Raw genomic sequence first — 15,404 nt, forward strand, 5'->3', positions numbered from 1 at the left:
TCAATCGATGGTGAATAGGATCATGGCTAGGATGGCGACTACGTAAGGGCTGAACAGGAAAAGTTCCGGTGGCCAACGAAGCCGTTTCGCTACAATTTATGGATGATATTACCAGCAGAGGTACTACTTCAAGTATTCTAACCCCCTTGAACCAGGTAGACTATACGCTGGCTCATACGTCAGTATCATTAGAATGATCGAATGAAGCTTGCTACTCGCACCCAGTAATACTGCTGTGATATACCCCAACTGAAATCGTTTATCTGAATCATAGTCTTTTGCACCATATCGTAAATCAGAGGAGGTACTTGCTATCCAGCTTGGAGGAGCATTTGTTTGAAATCGATTGTGCGTGGCTCCGTCGAGACGGCGCCGAAGTGCACAACATTGACTCGAACAGAGGCCAATGGTCGAAGTTCCGGGATAAGGGGACTGACCTAGGCATTCTGGGCGTGGATTTAAACTCTGGCTCTGGGGTCGCCACGGTCGGTGCGAACAACAGCTATTTCAGAAGCGTTATTTTCTAGAATTGAATAAACAGTGGCGTTTGTCTGGACGAGTCGGTATCTCGTAATAGGAAGGCGGATAGCGTCCACATAGCGCTCGAATAATTTCATTTCGTTCTATAGGTAGGCTGGTTCTTTGCAATTCGGAATACCTAATGAATAAATGTGAAGATCAAGATAAAGCTTCCGAACTCCCATACAATTACATGAGTACGTTTTCCTATTCCAAGCCATCCAAATATAAACATATACATAGGGGTTTAAAAGCCGGTGCACTAGTTAAGGGCGTTCTTGCGGTGTGAGGTTTAGATGCTTCGAATATCTATAAATTAATCTATTCAATCCTTTAAAGATATTCAGTACATAAAAATAAGGTGCACAAAATGATGGTTCTGATTGACAAGGCGTTATGTCGAGCTAATCCTTATGCGCCTGCTTTCCAAGGTTGCATAATAGTTCAAAGAAGGTACACATTGGCTATTGCTGCCAACTCCAACACAACACTTTCCAAACTTTCTCTCTCAGGCCGCTCACCCCTAGGCTCAGCTCAGACTTAGTGAGCAAATCAGGGCGCTCGGGGGCGGTACGTAGGTCTCCATTTTTTCAGTAGGGACTACTATATCAGGACTAATTTCATGTATACAGTCAGACTTTTTCTTTATGCAATTCTGTACAAATAATCAATGCCCGCCATGTGCACCAATGGTAAATCCCAGACACCTGCCCAAAAACTCCAAGCCGTACATGGTTCACTCTTAGCTCGCCTTCAACATGTCCAGCATTCCTTTTGTCTGGCAGGCGTGCTGCGCCATTTCCACTTCATCACGCACACGGCGGTGTAGCCGCTCAATCTGCTTGTCGATCTGGGCGGACTGGCCCAGATTGCCAGAGTAGATATCAAGCAAGTTCAGGGCGACCTCCACGCTGAGATCAACCAGGCGGGGTTCACGGATGTGCTTGTAGATCCATTGAAGCACGGGCTGCAGAGTAACTTCGTCGCGGCCTTTAAGCGAGGTTCGCAAAGCCGAGCGGTGGCGCAGGGCTGTGAGGAGAGTGAGTTGGGCGGTCTTGTCGCTCGTTGACAGAACCTGATCCAGGGCGACCGAGTACCGTCCCTTGCGGAGGTCGTTCTCCCACGGCTGCTCCTTCTTGCGTCGCTTGCTGTCCTGTCCCTCGATCACAATGTCCACTCCCTCTCCAATGAAGTCACGACCACGGAGACGCTTGTCCCACCCGGAGCCGCGGAGCTTCTGCTTCTTTGCGACTTGTCGGTCGTGTTCCTCCAGCTTTCCTTCCAAAAGCGCGGTCATTTCCTTTCGACGCTCACGCTCCTTGATCTTTTGTTGACCTGAAAGGCGGGTCTTGACGGAGAGAAGACCCGACTGCATACCAACAGCAATGTGCTTGTCCTCGTAGGCCATGCCGGACGTGATGACTTGAAGCGACAGAATGGGCGAAGGGTACTTAGATCCAGAAACTGCATTCCACCCCGTAGTCTCAAAGACCTTCATGTGTCCATCAAGAGCACCACTGAGCAGGCGCTCGCCGTTGGATGCCAGTGCAAGCGAGGTGACTGTCTTCTGGTGGTTTTGAATCATGTGCAGGGGCTTTCCAGCCACGATATCGAGGACCGCGATCTTGTTGTCGGCGGCGGCCAGAACCGTTGTGCCGGCAGGCATAGGCAGGACGCTCTCAATGGGTGCAGCCATTTTGAACGTCATAGCCGCACGGCTCTCCACACGTGGATCCCAGATGCGCACGGTGCGATCGTAGGAACCGGACACCAAGAGTCCAGATGAAGCCATTGAACCAGGCATGAAAGCACCAGTGCGCACGTAATCTGTGTGGCCAACAAAGGTTCGCGCACTAGATTCCGAAGGAAGATCCCACAACCGGACGGTACGGTCGTCACTGGCGGAGAAAACGGAGGTCGGGTCGCTAGGCGAGAACTTGGTCACCCAGACCGGCTGCTTGTGCTCCTTCCACGTCTTCAAAATTGCGCGCGAGCCGACGTCGAAAACCTGCACGACACCAGTATCGTCACCAGTCACCACCACGCGGCCATCTGGTCGAACATCTGTACCCCGAACTACATCCTCAAAGCGAGTGATTGTCCTCAGCAGCTTGCGCGTGCGAATCGAATAGATCTGGACCCGAGCACCAGTTGTCACTGTGAAGACATCCGGAGGTTGTGTGAGGGAGGGAACGCTGAAGCGGAAGACGGAACGGATGGCTGAGTGATAAGATTGACAGGTCCATTGGCCGGAGAAGGAATCAGGAGGGGGTTCTTGAAGGTGCGCCAGTACTGCTGCTCTGGCGTCAGGCGGGTTGAGGGCAGCGAGGCGAGCTTAACCTGCTGCAGAGGCAGGACGGGCGCCGCCATAATGGTTGATTAAGTTTGATCGCGGATTATAGTCTGCGGCCAGGAAATCAAAAAGCAATGAGCCAAAACCTCGTTGCTCGCGGAGGCGTTTTGATCGTGAAAGTTGAGGGATCTTTTTTCTGCCGATCAAAAAAGTTCGGCCAGCCCAATTGGGCATGGCGGCGGTAGCTGTTGTCGCCTGAGGCAGAAATATAATATCTTAAGGCATTAAGGCACTAACTTTTTCGCTCCATATACTCTCTATACACAAGCTCTATCTGTATTGAAGATATTATCTACAAAGCCCGCATGCCTCTGCAATCTTTGAAACTTTGTCGGCATAGAAACCTGAAAATGTTAGCCTTTGACTCGTCATATTGTTATGCAATACCATACTCCCCGCCACCCATTTCTTGCTAATGTGTTCCAATAGACTCATTAACGTCCTTATAGGAAGCGCCGCATCGCGCCTTTCAAGGCTGCTCAACTCTTGGAGAAAGAGCAAGGCGGTCCTACAAATGAAGTGAGGAATGAACACAGATAGGCTGTCGGGATTTGCCGCAGCCAAATTGGAGAGAACGGAAGATGCCCCTTCAACTGTCTCGTCGACCATGGTCGTCAAAATATTCCTCGACACCATGTTGCAAATATCACTATCTGGCCGATTGACATGACAACCAAAATCTAGGAGCTCCAACATTGCACTAGGATTGTCGATTAGCCCATTGCCAGACAGGAAATGTTGGAAATCAACCTTCGACACACAGCCATGGCGCTGTTCATTATATCCCGTGACGGGTAGTCTTCTTGGAGTCTTGTCAAGAATGTTGTCAGAGTTTTAAAAGTTTGCAGCGATTCTTCAATATTGTAATTCTGGTGTGAATTTCCCTCGTAGACGTGGACTAGAACCTGTTGTAACAACTGGGATGCCTCTGTCTGGTCTTTCCACGAGGCATTTTGGAGACCCAGCTATCTCATTCAATACCTTGCATGACCCGATGGAAATAGTGGGTAATACTTACGCTCTGACTTCCGGCATTTTCCAAAGATACCATGTGAACAGAACTGAGCCCTTTGCCACTCTCAAGAGAAGCGTATCTGTCAACCATGACAAGACCTTGCCAAGTCATTTGAGCCTCTTCCGTCCGTTCATGAGAAAGAACCGATTCAAGCTGCTTGTATGATGCTTTATTCGCACCAAGGGCTACTGCAGCTCGGACATTGGCGCCCGCCGAGATGTAGGCCGCTGGGTACATGGCGTGGCCCACTTCGAATATGGTTATGAGTAAACGACACTGTAGCATGTCCAAGGAAATGATCCCAACGGTTTCTACCATGGAATAAAGACTCTTGATCTGTACATAAATAGATCTTGTTCTGGGGGAGATTTCGCCAGCCACTGGCGCTTGACAAACAAGAAACATACTCAAGGTCAGAAGACTAAAGTCTGCCGGGGCTGAACCAACCCGGGCTTGTGACAGTCGACTGAAGTATAGAGACTCCGAAATTATCGGGAGCCAGGTATGAATGGTTTGAAAATATGTTGCAGCCGCTGAGTGGAGTTGCAAGCCATTTCCAATATTTTTTGAAACTTGCCCTTCTAGGGTACTGCTGATATTCAACTGCGTCAAATCCAGCGAATCTGGCAAGTAGAATGGTCGACCACAATGCTTTTCGGTGCTATCTTCATGCACCGGATAGCGACAGACTCGGCTCAGTCTGTGTGAACGTGTCAACATTCACTGCCCTGAATCTCTTGGTGCGGTATCCAGAATAAGCACACCTCTTGCATAAAGCACACACCGGCAAGACCTTGTCACACTTTCGCTTCTGTTGCCTACAACGAATACAAGCTTGATTGGATCGAGAGGACATCATATGGGCATTTGAAGCGATACGAATGCAGACGGTATTGCGAATGTGGGGATATTCCGAGTTCTTTGTTTTGAGGTACTCCGTAAACTCCGTGAGCTTACCATAGGCGCTAAGAAAGCGAGGCTGACTCCCCGCTTTACCCGATCAAGTTTGGCATCCGCACGTACGTCCGCACGCCCCACTATAGATATCACATTTTGCCTTTAAAATGGATAGCAAGGTGTGAGAATATCGGTGTTGAGAACGCTAAGGTCGGAGATCTATTGCGGCTCGGAGTATCTACTACCACCTCAAACTATATATACCTGGGTGTAAGAAGACCAGAGGCATCCGGAATCTGTAAGATTAATCACCGACATTATGAGCACTATTACAAACGTCGTGCTTGTTGGAGTACGTTGAGTGAAAGCCCCTCCCGTGTCATTTATTATGAAGTTTCAATATTCTAAAATTCCCTAGGCATCAGGGGCCCTTGGATCTCGTGTGCTCGAGGCCCTTATCGACGCAGCAGTCTTTAACATAACCGTTCTGGCCCGAAAATCATCCGAGGCTCAATTCCCTTCATCGGTCCAGGTTTCTCACGTTGACTATGCATCCATTGCTGAATTGACTGTCGCTTTAAAGGGTCAGGACGCAGTTGTATCAACTGTAGGGGGCGCAGGGCTGATGAACCAAATTCCCTTGATCGAGGCGTCCATTGCCGCAGGAGTCAAGCGTTTCATCCCTTCTGAGTTTGGCGCTGACGCTGGCAACCCCAATTCAGCCAAGCTGCCTGTTTACCAGCGCAGTATTGCTATACACAAGGCTCTTCAGGAGCAAGCTAAGGTCCATCCAGAATTCAGCTACACTTTGATTCGAAATGGCATGTTTTTGGACTGGGGTCTTGTCCGTCAGTACCACTTCGCCTTTAGTTCGGAGACACCTCCCTTCTACGATGGCGGAGACCGTCCATTTAGTACCACGACATTATATACTGTTGGTCGGGCGGTAGCTGGGGTACTTGGTCATCTGGACGAGACCAAGAACAGAGTGGTTTATGTGCACGATATGATAGTCACGCAACGCCAGATTATGGGTATTGCGCAGAAGTTTGCGCCGGAGAAGAAGTGGAATCCAGTGACCGTCGATATTGCCGATCTGGTGGCTAAGTCGAAGGAGAGCTATGCCAAGGGGGTATTTGACTTGAACGCTTCCATTGGCTTCCTCTGCCAGGCGGTCTATGGAGAGGGCTATGGAGGAGAGTTCCAGAATGTGGACAATGAGCTCTTGGGAATTCCACTGAAGACCGAGGCTGATCTGGAGGAGTTGGTGCGAGACGCGATGTCTCGGTCTGGTCCAAAATAGATGCCATCGCTGAATTGAGCCCTCGGGCAGAATTTCAAGCATGCAAAGCCTGGGGGTCTTCTCAATTCCTTAAAATCAGCCACAAATGCCTTCCTATCCACATCGGAGAATACTGCATATCCACAGGCACATGTGCCCGCTCTCTTGGAGCTAAACTCAATCTCTCAATCTTTACAAGCTTACCTTTTTCCTGAATGCTGGTATGCGTTGGCTGCAAATGGCAGATAAGTAGAATCAATATTGAAATCGGAAGAATGAGAGGGCGCAAAATGCTTTACAGAGACGGAGTATCAACTCCATTGAATTGAGTAACGTGAAGCGCTTTAGTAACTCGAAAGGTACTTCTTGGTGGCTGGTCATCAGTATCTTAGCAATCGGACCGCTCGAGGATCTTCCCCGCGAATACCGAATGGCCCGGTCGTACAAGGTAGGCTGCTAGATACTTTTCCTGGGGCACTCTTTTAAATAGAAAATTGCCCAGTATGTATGGTTGATGATCGTAACCCGGGCTTGGTGGGCCCGGGCTGTGAGGCAGGCAGCACCATTATGTCTGACAACGGCTGCAGGGGGTTATTAGAAAATCTGTCTCAGCTCCAAGCCATCTCGGTGCGAATCCAAGCCATACTGTGCTCGGCAATTAGAGTAGCGGTGGGATGGCTGAAGTGTTTTGGCTGTCGCCATGGCAATTGGCAGATCAAGTGGGGAGGTGAGGGGCGCGACGCAGCAGCTTTAACCTTACAAGTGGAGAGAAGCGTTGACACTTGCGAGGCCTCGACTGAAACCGGATTCGGATACAGCGGCGTTGATTGATGACGATCACTGCTCTGGACCAGTCGCCAATCGTTGCTCTCGCGCCCCCTGTCTCCTGTCGGGGATGTTTCGATCGGGTGGATCGCGGTGGCTGGGGTGATCGAAGCTGACGCTGCTGCTCCACCGTCTGGATTTCTCCGGTCGAAGACGGCTTTGACGAGTCATGATATGGAGACTTAATCTATCGCCTCCTTGGCCGTAAGTGCGCAAGAGGCTGGAAAATGGTGTAGAGATGCAGCTTTGGACCAAAATTGAAGCAACGAAGTAAATAGTGGGACAAAGCGTCATTGTTTATCGATAATGTGTATTGTCACGTATGGTCATACAGCCCCGTGTCCAGACTCTTTCTCAGGGGAAGCAGCCAACCGTAAGCCGTAACCAGGCCGTCCCCAGCCACCTCGAATACCGCAAATACTGTCACAAACATTCCGTCAGGCACCTTTATCTTTCTTTTTCCCCCCTCGCTTCTTCCTTTCCAAGATATCGCCGATGCTGCTCACGCACTTATACCTCGTGTGCTTGACAGGTTGAGAGTATCCGCGCCATCATGTCCAAACTCTCCAAGACTAACGTTAACCATGCTGCGGGCATCTTCGCCGACATGTCGGTCGATGGGCCCGCCATTGGTACCCTCGTCGCCATTGTTGACCGTGCGAAGAACCTGCCCAACCGCAAGACCATGGGCAAGCAGAACCCCTATTGTGCCGCTCGCCTGGGCAAAGAAGCGAAGAAGACTCCTACCGATCTGCGAGGTGGGCAAACACCTCGATGGTACGTTTACACACCCGAAGCCATCTAACCGAGCTGACAGATTATGTTTTAGGGATCACGAGCTTCGGTTTACAGTACACCAGTCCCCGGACTACTACAGAATGAAACTCTCGATCTTCAACGACGACAAGAGGTCTGATTTGATTGGCGAAGCCTGGGTCGACCTGCAGAACTTGATCATCCCCGGCGGTAGCCAGAACGACCATTGGCACGTCCTACAGAGCCGAGGCAAATATGCAGGCGAGGTCCGCCTTGAGATGACATATTACGACACCCGTGAGCAAGACGAGACGGTCATTGAGCGACGGAAAGGTGCAGCCGAAAGAGCACAGGGCAAGGTTGCAAGCCCGTCGACAAGCTCCATGCTATCTGGCGCATCTTCAATGTCTGCCGCGTCTGGACTTTCTGGACCCCGTCAATTAGAAAAGGTCAAGAGACGACCTCTGCCTACAGATCCGTCTGGGGCCGCCCCTGTCAGACCTCCAGCTCCAGAGCACGTCCAGTCAGCCCCTCCGCTGCACCACCCCATGCCAGCCATGCCGGCCAGGCCAGCCGTCCGTGATCTTGCCCAGACCATGCCACAGGCTGCTGCACCCGAACCTTTCTCCTATGCCCCCAGACACCCCGAACCTTCTTACGATACCCAATCATATGCTCCACCTTCCAACATGCAACCCAGAGGGGGTTACGACGGCCCTGATGATTACCAGATGGAATGGAGTGCTCCTCCATCTCTCCCTCCTGCGGGCATGGTGAGAAGCAACACACAGGAACTCCCTTACCATACCCCTGAAGCCCCCGACCACGTGTACGACTCGCGTCACCAACAGCCACGCAGTCACTCTGACTACGATCATCCTCCCTCGCGTGACTATCGGTCAGCATCAGAACCCCCCTTCGAATCTGAAATGGATGGACGGATGCAGTATGGTGCTGTGCCTCAGTCGCAGGATGCCTATAATCAAATGGTCTCACCTCAGTATAACGTGAACCCAATGACATTCGGGCAGGTGTCAACCTTTTCACCACGCTTGGCGGAAGACATGCCTGCGCCGTTGAACTATGGCCGTCCTGGTTCATCCTCCGGACCGGCGGATGATCCTCGATACCAACCGCGCTTTAAAGCTTTGCCACCCGCCCATGTCGACGAGTATCATCCAGAGTATGCTGGAATGCAGCCGAGTGTGGAAGATGAAGAAGATTTTGACAAGCCTCCACCCCCGCCGCCCGTTCACCGTTCTCGAATGGCACAGCAGGCACCGCCGGCACCACAGGCACCGCCAGCAGTATCTCCAACAAATCAGTTGCCATCTTCGTATAGGCCATACAATCCTTCCGTGCCTGCAAGTCTGGTCGCTGGGTACGAGGCCCAGAGTCAGCCTGATCGTGCGGTGTATGAAGATCGAAGCGGCCGGAGACGCAGCGCACTTTTCGATGATGAAATGATGCTAGCCCAGCAGCCTGCACCAGCACCGGCACCCTCACCCTACGAGGCTCCTATCTATCCTCTTCGCACATCTCCTCGGCCTATGGGCGAGCAATCAGGCTCTGTTGTAAGCCGAGCAAGCCAAGCTAGATCGGTGAGTCCAGATACGCGGATGATTACCCGAAAATCGGTAAGCCCTCGACCTTCGTCTTCGGATAGCCGGGCAGGCTCCTCGGTCCCTTTCTCTCCCGACTCCTACAACTCCTTCAACCAGCATTCCTCCCGACCTGGAAGCTCTCGAGGGGTTTCCCCTGCGTATGAAACGCCATCGCAAGTCAGAGCCCCGTCGTCTCGGTCTGAGTTTGAATCCGTCCGAGACTTGAATGAGCCTATCATCGGTGATGATGGTCGCGAGATTGACCCCTCAGACCACCTGCCTACAGAAACATGGGCCCCTGAGCCGGAGAAGAAGAACCGCAAACCGGAGGTCATTATCCGATTCAAGAATTCACCCCGGCCGACATCCCGTGGCAACGACACGCCTGTCCGGAGCACACCGCCGCGTGTAGGATTCCGCACTACGCCCGACACTCCGAGTGACTACAGGCGGTACAATCCGTCTGTGCATGCCGACTCTGTGGACCGCACTCCCCCTCGGGCTGATCGGGGACACGAAAGTCATGGCAGTTACACACACGGTCGAGGCTACAGCACCCCGACATCTGTTGACCGGCCACGCTCCTCCCATCGAGTCTCGGTTTCTCCCACGCCCAGCGCTCGCTCACCATTGTATGACTACAGCCCTGGACCGCCTATACCTTCCAAGGTACCGGTCTCCCAAGGAGCACCAGCCTACCCCGTTGCATCCAGCAATGTGAGAGGTGGGCGACCGGGAATGGATGCCCTGAGCCGTGAGCTCAGCACAATCGACATCGGCTCAGCGGGCTGCAGTCCGAGTCGAGCCGTTCGGAGATACGCACCACCTCGGCCGTCGGCGTCAATGGGCTATGCCAGTTAAAAATCTTTTATGATTCATGCATTACGTGCTTCACGGTGGCCAACTTCTTATATCCCGCTTCTTCTGGTCATACTTCAGACTGTATTTGACTACCTTTTTTCGATATCCGGCACTGGCGGCGTTTGTGGTTTTTTGTTTTGTGATGCATTTCAGTATCTATGTACACATGAAGACTTGACCCCTGATGGTCTTGAGAAATGATACCATTATTGTTTTCTTCCAATTAGCCGAGCAGTCTATAGCCGAACAGTGAATTTGTCCTAATGTAACTCGATGCCCCATAGTTGTTCGGGTTAACGCTATACACGCTAGTTGGCAGGTCGCAGCCAATCCGGCCGTCGATACATATCGCTTATCTTGACTTTCCCCCGCCTTTTTAATCTCCGATCTCCAACACATTCCCGACATCTTCTCTTCACCACAATGGCCGGCCTCACTCCTGAACAACTAGCTACCTTTCAGGAGAATGGATTCCTCGTCATCCCAGACTATCTCAGCCAGTCTGAGATCGAGTCTGCACTCAAGGAAACCGACACACTGCTTAATGATTTTGACCTCGACACGCACCCTCTGACCCAATTCACCACCGGTGATGGCGATGACACCGCCGACCATGTCGGTGATGACTACTTCTTGAACTCCGGCGACAAGATCCGCTTCTTCTTCGAGCCGGAAGCGTTCACCACCGAACCCGATCCCTTGACCGGCCGCGCGGCCCTGATCAAGCCCAAGCATGTCGCCGTGAACAAGATCGGCCACTCTCTGCACACCCTTTCTCCGCCTTTCAAAGCTATTTCTCTGACTGAGCGCAATGCGTCCGTCGCACGCTCCCTGGGCTTCTCAGACCCCCGCGTCCTGCAGAGCATGGTCATCTGCAAACAACCCTCCATCGGCGGCGCCGTCCCCTCGCACCGTGATTCTGAATTCCTTTACACCGATCCCCCATCCGCTGTAGGCTGGTGGTATGCCCTTCAGGATGCAACACCCGGCAACGCGACCCTAGGATTCTGGAAGGGATCTCACAAAGGCCGCAAAGGCGGGCACATCACCCGGCGATTCGTGAGAAAGGCTGATGATAAGGGGACGGAGTTTATTGAGAATCAGGGACCTGCGTTACCGAGGGGGGTGGAGGAGGAGAAGATTTCTGGGCCTGCGGATGAGGATTTGGAGATTTTGAATGTTAAAGCCGGTTCGTTGGTGCTGATTCATGGGAATGTGTTGCATAAGAGTGAGAAGAACACAAGTCCGCGCAGTCGGTTTGCGTATACATTCCATGTTATTGAGGGGGCTGAGGGGTGGGATTATGATAATCGGAACTGGTTGCAGCCGCCGGAGGGAGGGTTTTCGAAGTTGAGCCAATGATTTTGATTATTGAAACTTGATTGAGTACAATATGAACAACCTTTCAAGAACATACTTGGTATATTCTCAATCCCGACGATAACTAAATGGGAGATCCCAACGCTCGGTTGGAGTGACAATACTTTCAATATAGACGTCGTTGTGTGCTCTTGTCCCTTTGAAAACACGCTCGAATAAGTCATGTCGATCGGTATTTAAAGATCTTGAAATAACGTTAAGCTTTGGCTGAAACACCTCCAGATTAGATAGCGCCATTAGCTCAGTTAATTCCAGCAAGTCAAGAGTGTAAGACTCTTGGCCCTCCTGGTTGTCGTTATGAGCGAGTTCATCCCGAATGTCTTCACCTAGCATATTTCGCTCTCTTTATGATAAAATCCACGTCTAAATCAACACCCTTTCCCGAGGGGACCGACCCTCACGCAATAGCTCTACCATGAGGCCCATTTTATTTTCCATTGCTGCCTCCAGGAGCACATTTGGCCCAGATATCAACTTCTCTCTCTTCAGACGGGCGAGAAGGGGAGGAGGTAGATGTGAGTAGAGGTCAAGGTTCACAGTTTGACAAAGAAAGCAGGGTCTTAAGTTTTCCAGAGTTTGGAATATCTCTTTCGACAGCGTATGGCAGTTGGTAGCTAGGATGCAGAGCTTCTTTTCGTTTTCTGTCCCTGGGGGGACATCTGAAATGATATCCTTAGTGACACCGTTCGAATCTTCCACTAAAGCACCGAGATTGGCGTTCTCTGGTGTCATCCCACTAGAGGAGACGAGAACTTTGTTCACTCCAGAAATGAGGTTGAACGAGAAGTCGATAAAGGCGATGAGGCTCCCTGCCGGGCCGATGGCTGTGAGATGGTCCATTTTATCGGTGCCCTTTGCCTTTGGCTCTAAAGCTAAACACTCTTATGCGATAGCTCTTCTGTCATGAATGATGCCCAAAGGTATGAACACGATGAAATCGGAGTAGACGAGGGGCAAACGACGGCGAAATGCATGCTGATACGCCGCGTGGGGGCTGAACAACTTGCGCCTCAACGATCAAGTCAGCCCCGTGGCTAACGATTGGCTATTGATTGACTATAAGACTGTCCCTAAGCTTTTCCCACTATTGTATAAAGGCTGCCGGGCTATTGATCCTAGGTTTAAGAGAAACTTATGAAGAGTCATTGATTAATACGTGGACACTCTCTTGATAGGCATTAACTTGAAACGCCCGTTAAATCATGTGGTATCCACCCGCTCTCTGCCTTCTTTCACCAAACTATCATAAAATCGTTTCCCATCTCATGCCTTCGAAGCCTCGACCTGAGAGAGTCTCCGAGCCTGATCAGCCTCCTTGGCAGTCGCAATGATCTGCGGCGGCCTAGGGATGTTCTGGCGGAAAATGTATCGCTTGATGAACCAAGGCAGCCAAACTGTCAGCTCGTAATTGATGAACTTCTTTGTTGGCACCGAGAAAACCTCTGCCAGATGTTAGTAGGTGGTCATCACGGGGGTGAATCTCGTGTAACTTACGGTCAATTTCTTCCAGGGTGAGCTGCTTGGTCTCTCTGACGAAGCAGAAAATCATGAACCAGGCTATGATGTTGAGGCCAGCGTAGAATCCGACTAATCTCATCGTTAGCTATCAGCATGCAGTATAGTACTATGGATCGACTTACAGGCTCCAGTGGGAGTCATGACGGTCTTCATTCGAGGGAATGTGAAGCTCAGAATACCGGCTTTGTAATATGTTAGTAATGACATGGTTAATTCAGGCATGAAAGTACTTACCGAAAGTGTTGTTGATGCAGACAGCCCAAGCCATGCCTTGCTCACGCTGGATGGTGGGGAACACCTCGGCAGAGTACTGGAAAGCCACTGGGCCTTCACCCAAAGAGTAGCAGACGGTGAAGAGGTAGATGAACCTAGTAAGAGCAATTAGCCAAATATCGTTCAAGTTACCGTGCTAGAACTTACAAGACGACTGGCCCAATTTGCGCGCCCTGACTGCCGTGATGGTTCAAAAGAGAGAGACCGGCTGCCAACAGGAAAATGCACATGAGGGGGAAGGTCTACAGCATGATTAGTTACGGTCCAGCATAGAGGTCTTGATTACTTACAATCAAGGTTAGAGTCCTTCGGCCTTTGGTATCGATGAGGAACAGAGTGGGAATGGTGGACACGACTTGAACAGCACCATAGCCGAGCGATGCATACAAGGCCTGGGTAGGCGAGTAGCCAACATTCTCAAAGATGGTGGAGCTGTAGAAGGAGATGACTAAAGAGAGTCAGCGATAGTGACTGGCGCAAGAAAAGAGGCAACGTACCGTTAATGCCGCACATCTGCTGAGCAATCATGACAGTCGAGGCACCGTAGTTGGCTCGTCTGATTCTTGGCACAGTGAAACAGTCCCGAAGACGAGCAAAGTAGCCCGTGCCGCGAGCCTCCTTCAACTCCTCCTGATAGATGATGTTCGAGTAGTAGAAGTCTCTTGCAGCGATGATGGGGTGGGCTCTCAGGCGTGCCATTGATTTGAATCCTTTGGCATATTTACCATGCTTCATGAGCCAACGAGGCGACTCGGGGCAGAACCAGATGCCACACATGAGGACGAAGGAAGGAATGAAGGCCGAGCCAAGCTGGAGACGCCACGCGATATCACCGGTGTTCATGACAATAACGTTGGCTGCAAAGCCCAAGAAGATACCTGCGACAACCCAAAGCTGCCAGAACATGACGAGAGCACCTCGTGTCCGGGCCGGAGCCATCTCGGCTGAGTAGATGGGGACTGTGGCATTCTTTGCACCGATACCAATACCCATCACAAATCGTGCAGCAAACAGCCCCTGCCATGACTGCGCAAAAGCAGAACCAATTGGTGTGGCAACAAGACAGCAAGCCGTGAGGAAAAGCTCGCCTCTTCGACCGAGATAGTGGTTAAGTGGATCGACGATGAAAGCACCACTGTACAAAATGTTAGCCAAGGGTGTATAAACAAAGAAATTGCCACCATGTACTGACATGAGCCCGGCCGACAAGAAAATGATGGCATTGACAATTCCCACAATCCACTCGTCGTTTCCCTTGCCATCAATACCAAATTCCTTAGGGAAAGACAAATTGGCTCCGTTGGATCCAGTCTGATCCCAACCTTGTGTTGCAGCTCCAACAGCGCACAGGCCAATAGAATACCAGAGCATGAAAGGGCCGTGCCATTTGTGATCTCTCTCATAGATGAGTGCGGCGCGTTCCACTTCATCAAGTTCACCAAGTGTTTCGAACATCTCAGGGTCTCGCGCAACCAAAGCTGCCCGACCAAACAGTGCCGCATGCTCGGGCATGCCGTGCAAGTCGGCAAAGGTTTGAGCATCGATGACAGCTTGTTCCTTAGTCACAGCCTAGAAACCTATCGTCAGTAAGAGGGTTTCATAGCGCAGCCTCACGAAGCTCACCGTCAAAGGGTTATGAATAATATTCAGAGCGCCAGCTTGACGAGGACCCCCCGCATCGGCGCGGTCTGACTTTGCAGACTGAGAAATGTACTCATCGTGAGCAAGAACGCCCGTAGTAGGCTTTTCAGACATGTTGATCGTGCACTCGTAGCTTGAGTAGATCTGAAAATCTTCTGAAGAAACCCCGCGGGGAGGAAATCGGCTACTCCACAGAATTTAAAGAAAATCCCCGTGGGGTAATCCTAAACTCAGAACACACCCGGGAGCAACATGGGGGTTTCAAAGCTTGGCATCTAGTCCAAAAACTGCCCAGCGGCAAGCCTCTAAGCACTAGAGGGGCCTTAAGGAAGGTCATAGCACCACGGGTAAGACGGTCACGCCGTATCATAGGATTGTGCGGCAATTAAGGAGTCTTTTCTGCAAGACAACAGTGCAGCGAGCTGGCAGAGAACATGGTTCTATGCAGTTCCGTGGGCTTGGCGGTCGATTCACAAAGGG

The 15,404-nt window shown here is 51.2% G+C and overlaps 6 protein-coding genes across 6 annotated transcripts; 3 read left to right on the forward strand and 3 right to left on the reverse strand.

The window, feature by feature from the left end:
* Positions 1-1,261: 1,261 nt before the first annotated feature.
* Positions 1,262-2,889, reverse strand: N7443_008060 (snoRNA-binding rRNA-processing protein UTP15; the record flags this gene model as incomplete). The annotated part of the gene is made up of 2 exons (XM_056888116.1): positions 1,262-2,653; positions 2,734-2,889. The coding sequence occupies 2 exons, from the start codon at positions 2,887-2,889 to the stop codon at positions 1,262-1,264; spliced, it is 1,548 nt and encodes a 515-aa protein (XP_056739807.1).
* A 2,214-nt stretch (positions 2,890-5,103) lies between these two features.
* N7443_008061 (aromatic alcohol reductase) lies at positions 5,104-6,087 on the forward strand (the record flags this gene model as incomplete). Its single annotated transcript, XM_056888117.1, has 2 exons — positions 5,104-5,136; positions 5,203-6,087. 2 exons carry the CDS (start codon positions 5,104-5,106, stop codon positions 6,085-6,087), a joined length of 918 nt encoding a protein of 305 aa, XP_056739808.1.
* A 1,357-nt stretch (positions 6,088-7,444) lies between these two features.
* On the forward strand, positions 7,445-10,112 carry N7443_008062 (uncharacterized protein; the record flags this gene model as incomplete). Its single annotated transcript, XM_056888118.1, has 2 exons — positions 7,445-7,668; positions 7,721-10,112. The coding sequence occupies 2 exons, from the start codon at positions 7,445-7,447 to the stop codon at positions 10,110-10,112; spliced, it is 2,616 nt and encodes an 871-aa protein (XP_056739809.1).
* Positions 10,113-10,535: 423 nt separating this feature from the next.
* Positions 10,536-11,474, forward strand: N7443_008063 (phytanoyl-CoA dioxygenase family protein; the record flags this gene model as incomplete). Its single annotated transcript, XM_056888119.1, has 1 exon — positions 10,536-11,474. The coding sequence occupies one exon, from the start codon at positions 10,536-10,538 to the stop codon at positions 11,472-11,474; it is 939 nt and encodes a 312-aa protein (XP_056739810.1).
* Positions 11,475-11,855: 381 nt separating this feature from the next.
* Positions 11,856-12,332, reverse strand: N7443_008064 (FAD/NAD(P)-binding domain-containing protein; the record flags this gene model as incomplete). The annotated part of the gene is made up of 1 exon (XM_056888120.1): positions 11,856-12,332. One exon carries the CDS (start codon positions 12,330-12,332, stop codon positions 11,856-11,858), a length of 477 nt encoding a protein of 158 aa, XP_056739811.1.
* A 423-nt stretch (positions 12,333-12,755) lies between these two features.
* Positions 12,756-15,038, reverse strand: N7443_008065 (uncharacterized protein; the record flags this gene model as incomplete). The annotated part of the gene is made up of 9 exons (XM_056888121.1): positions 12,756-12,934; positions 12,987-13,079; positions 13,133-13,192; positions 13,245-13,378; positions 13,431-13,525; positions 13,574-13,731; positions 13,781-14,418; positions 14,476-14,852; positions 14,907-15,038. 9 exons carry the CDS (start codon positions 15,036-15,038, stop codon positions 12,756-12,758), a joined length of 1,866 nt encoding a protein of 621 aa, XP_056739812.1.
* Between the last annotated feature and the right edge of the window lie 366 nt (positions 15,039-15,404).

This window comes from Penicillium atrosanguineum, assembly GCF_028827265.1.
Source record: "Penicillium atrosanguineum strain IBT 20685 chromosome Unknown utg000006l_segment0_segment0, whole genome shotgun sequence".
Lineage (NCBI taxonomy): Eukaryota > Fungi > Ascomycota > Eurotiomycetes > Eurotiales > Aspergillaceae > Penicillium > Penicillium atrosanguineum.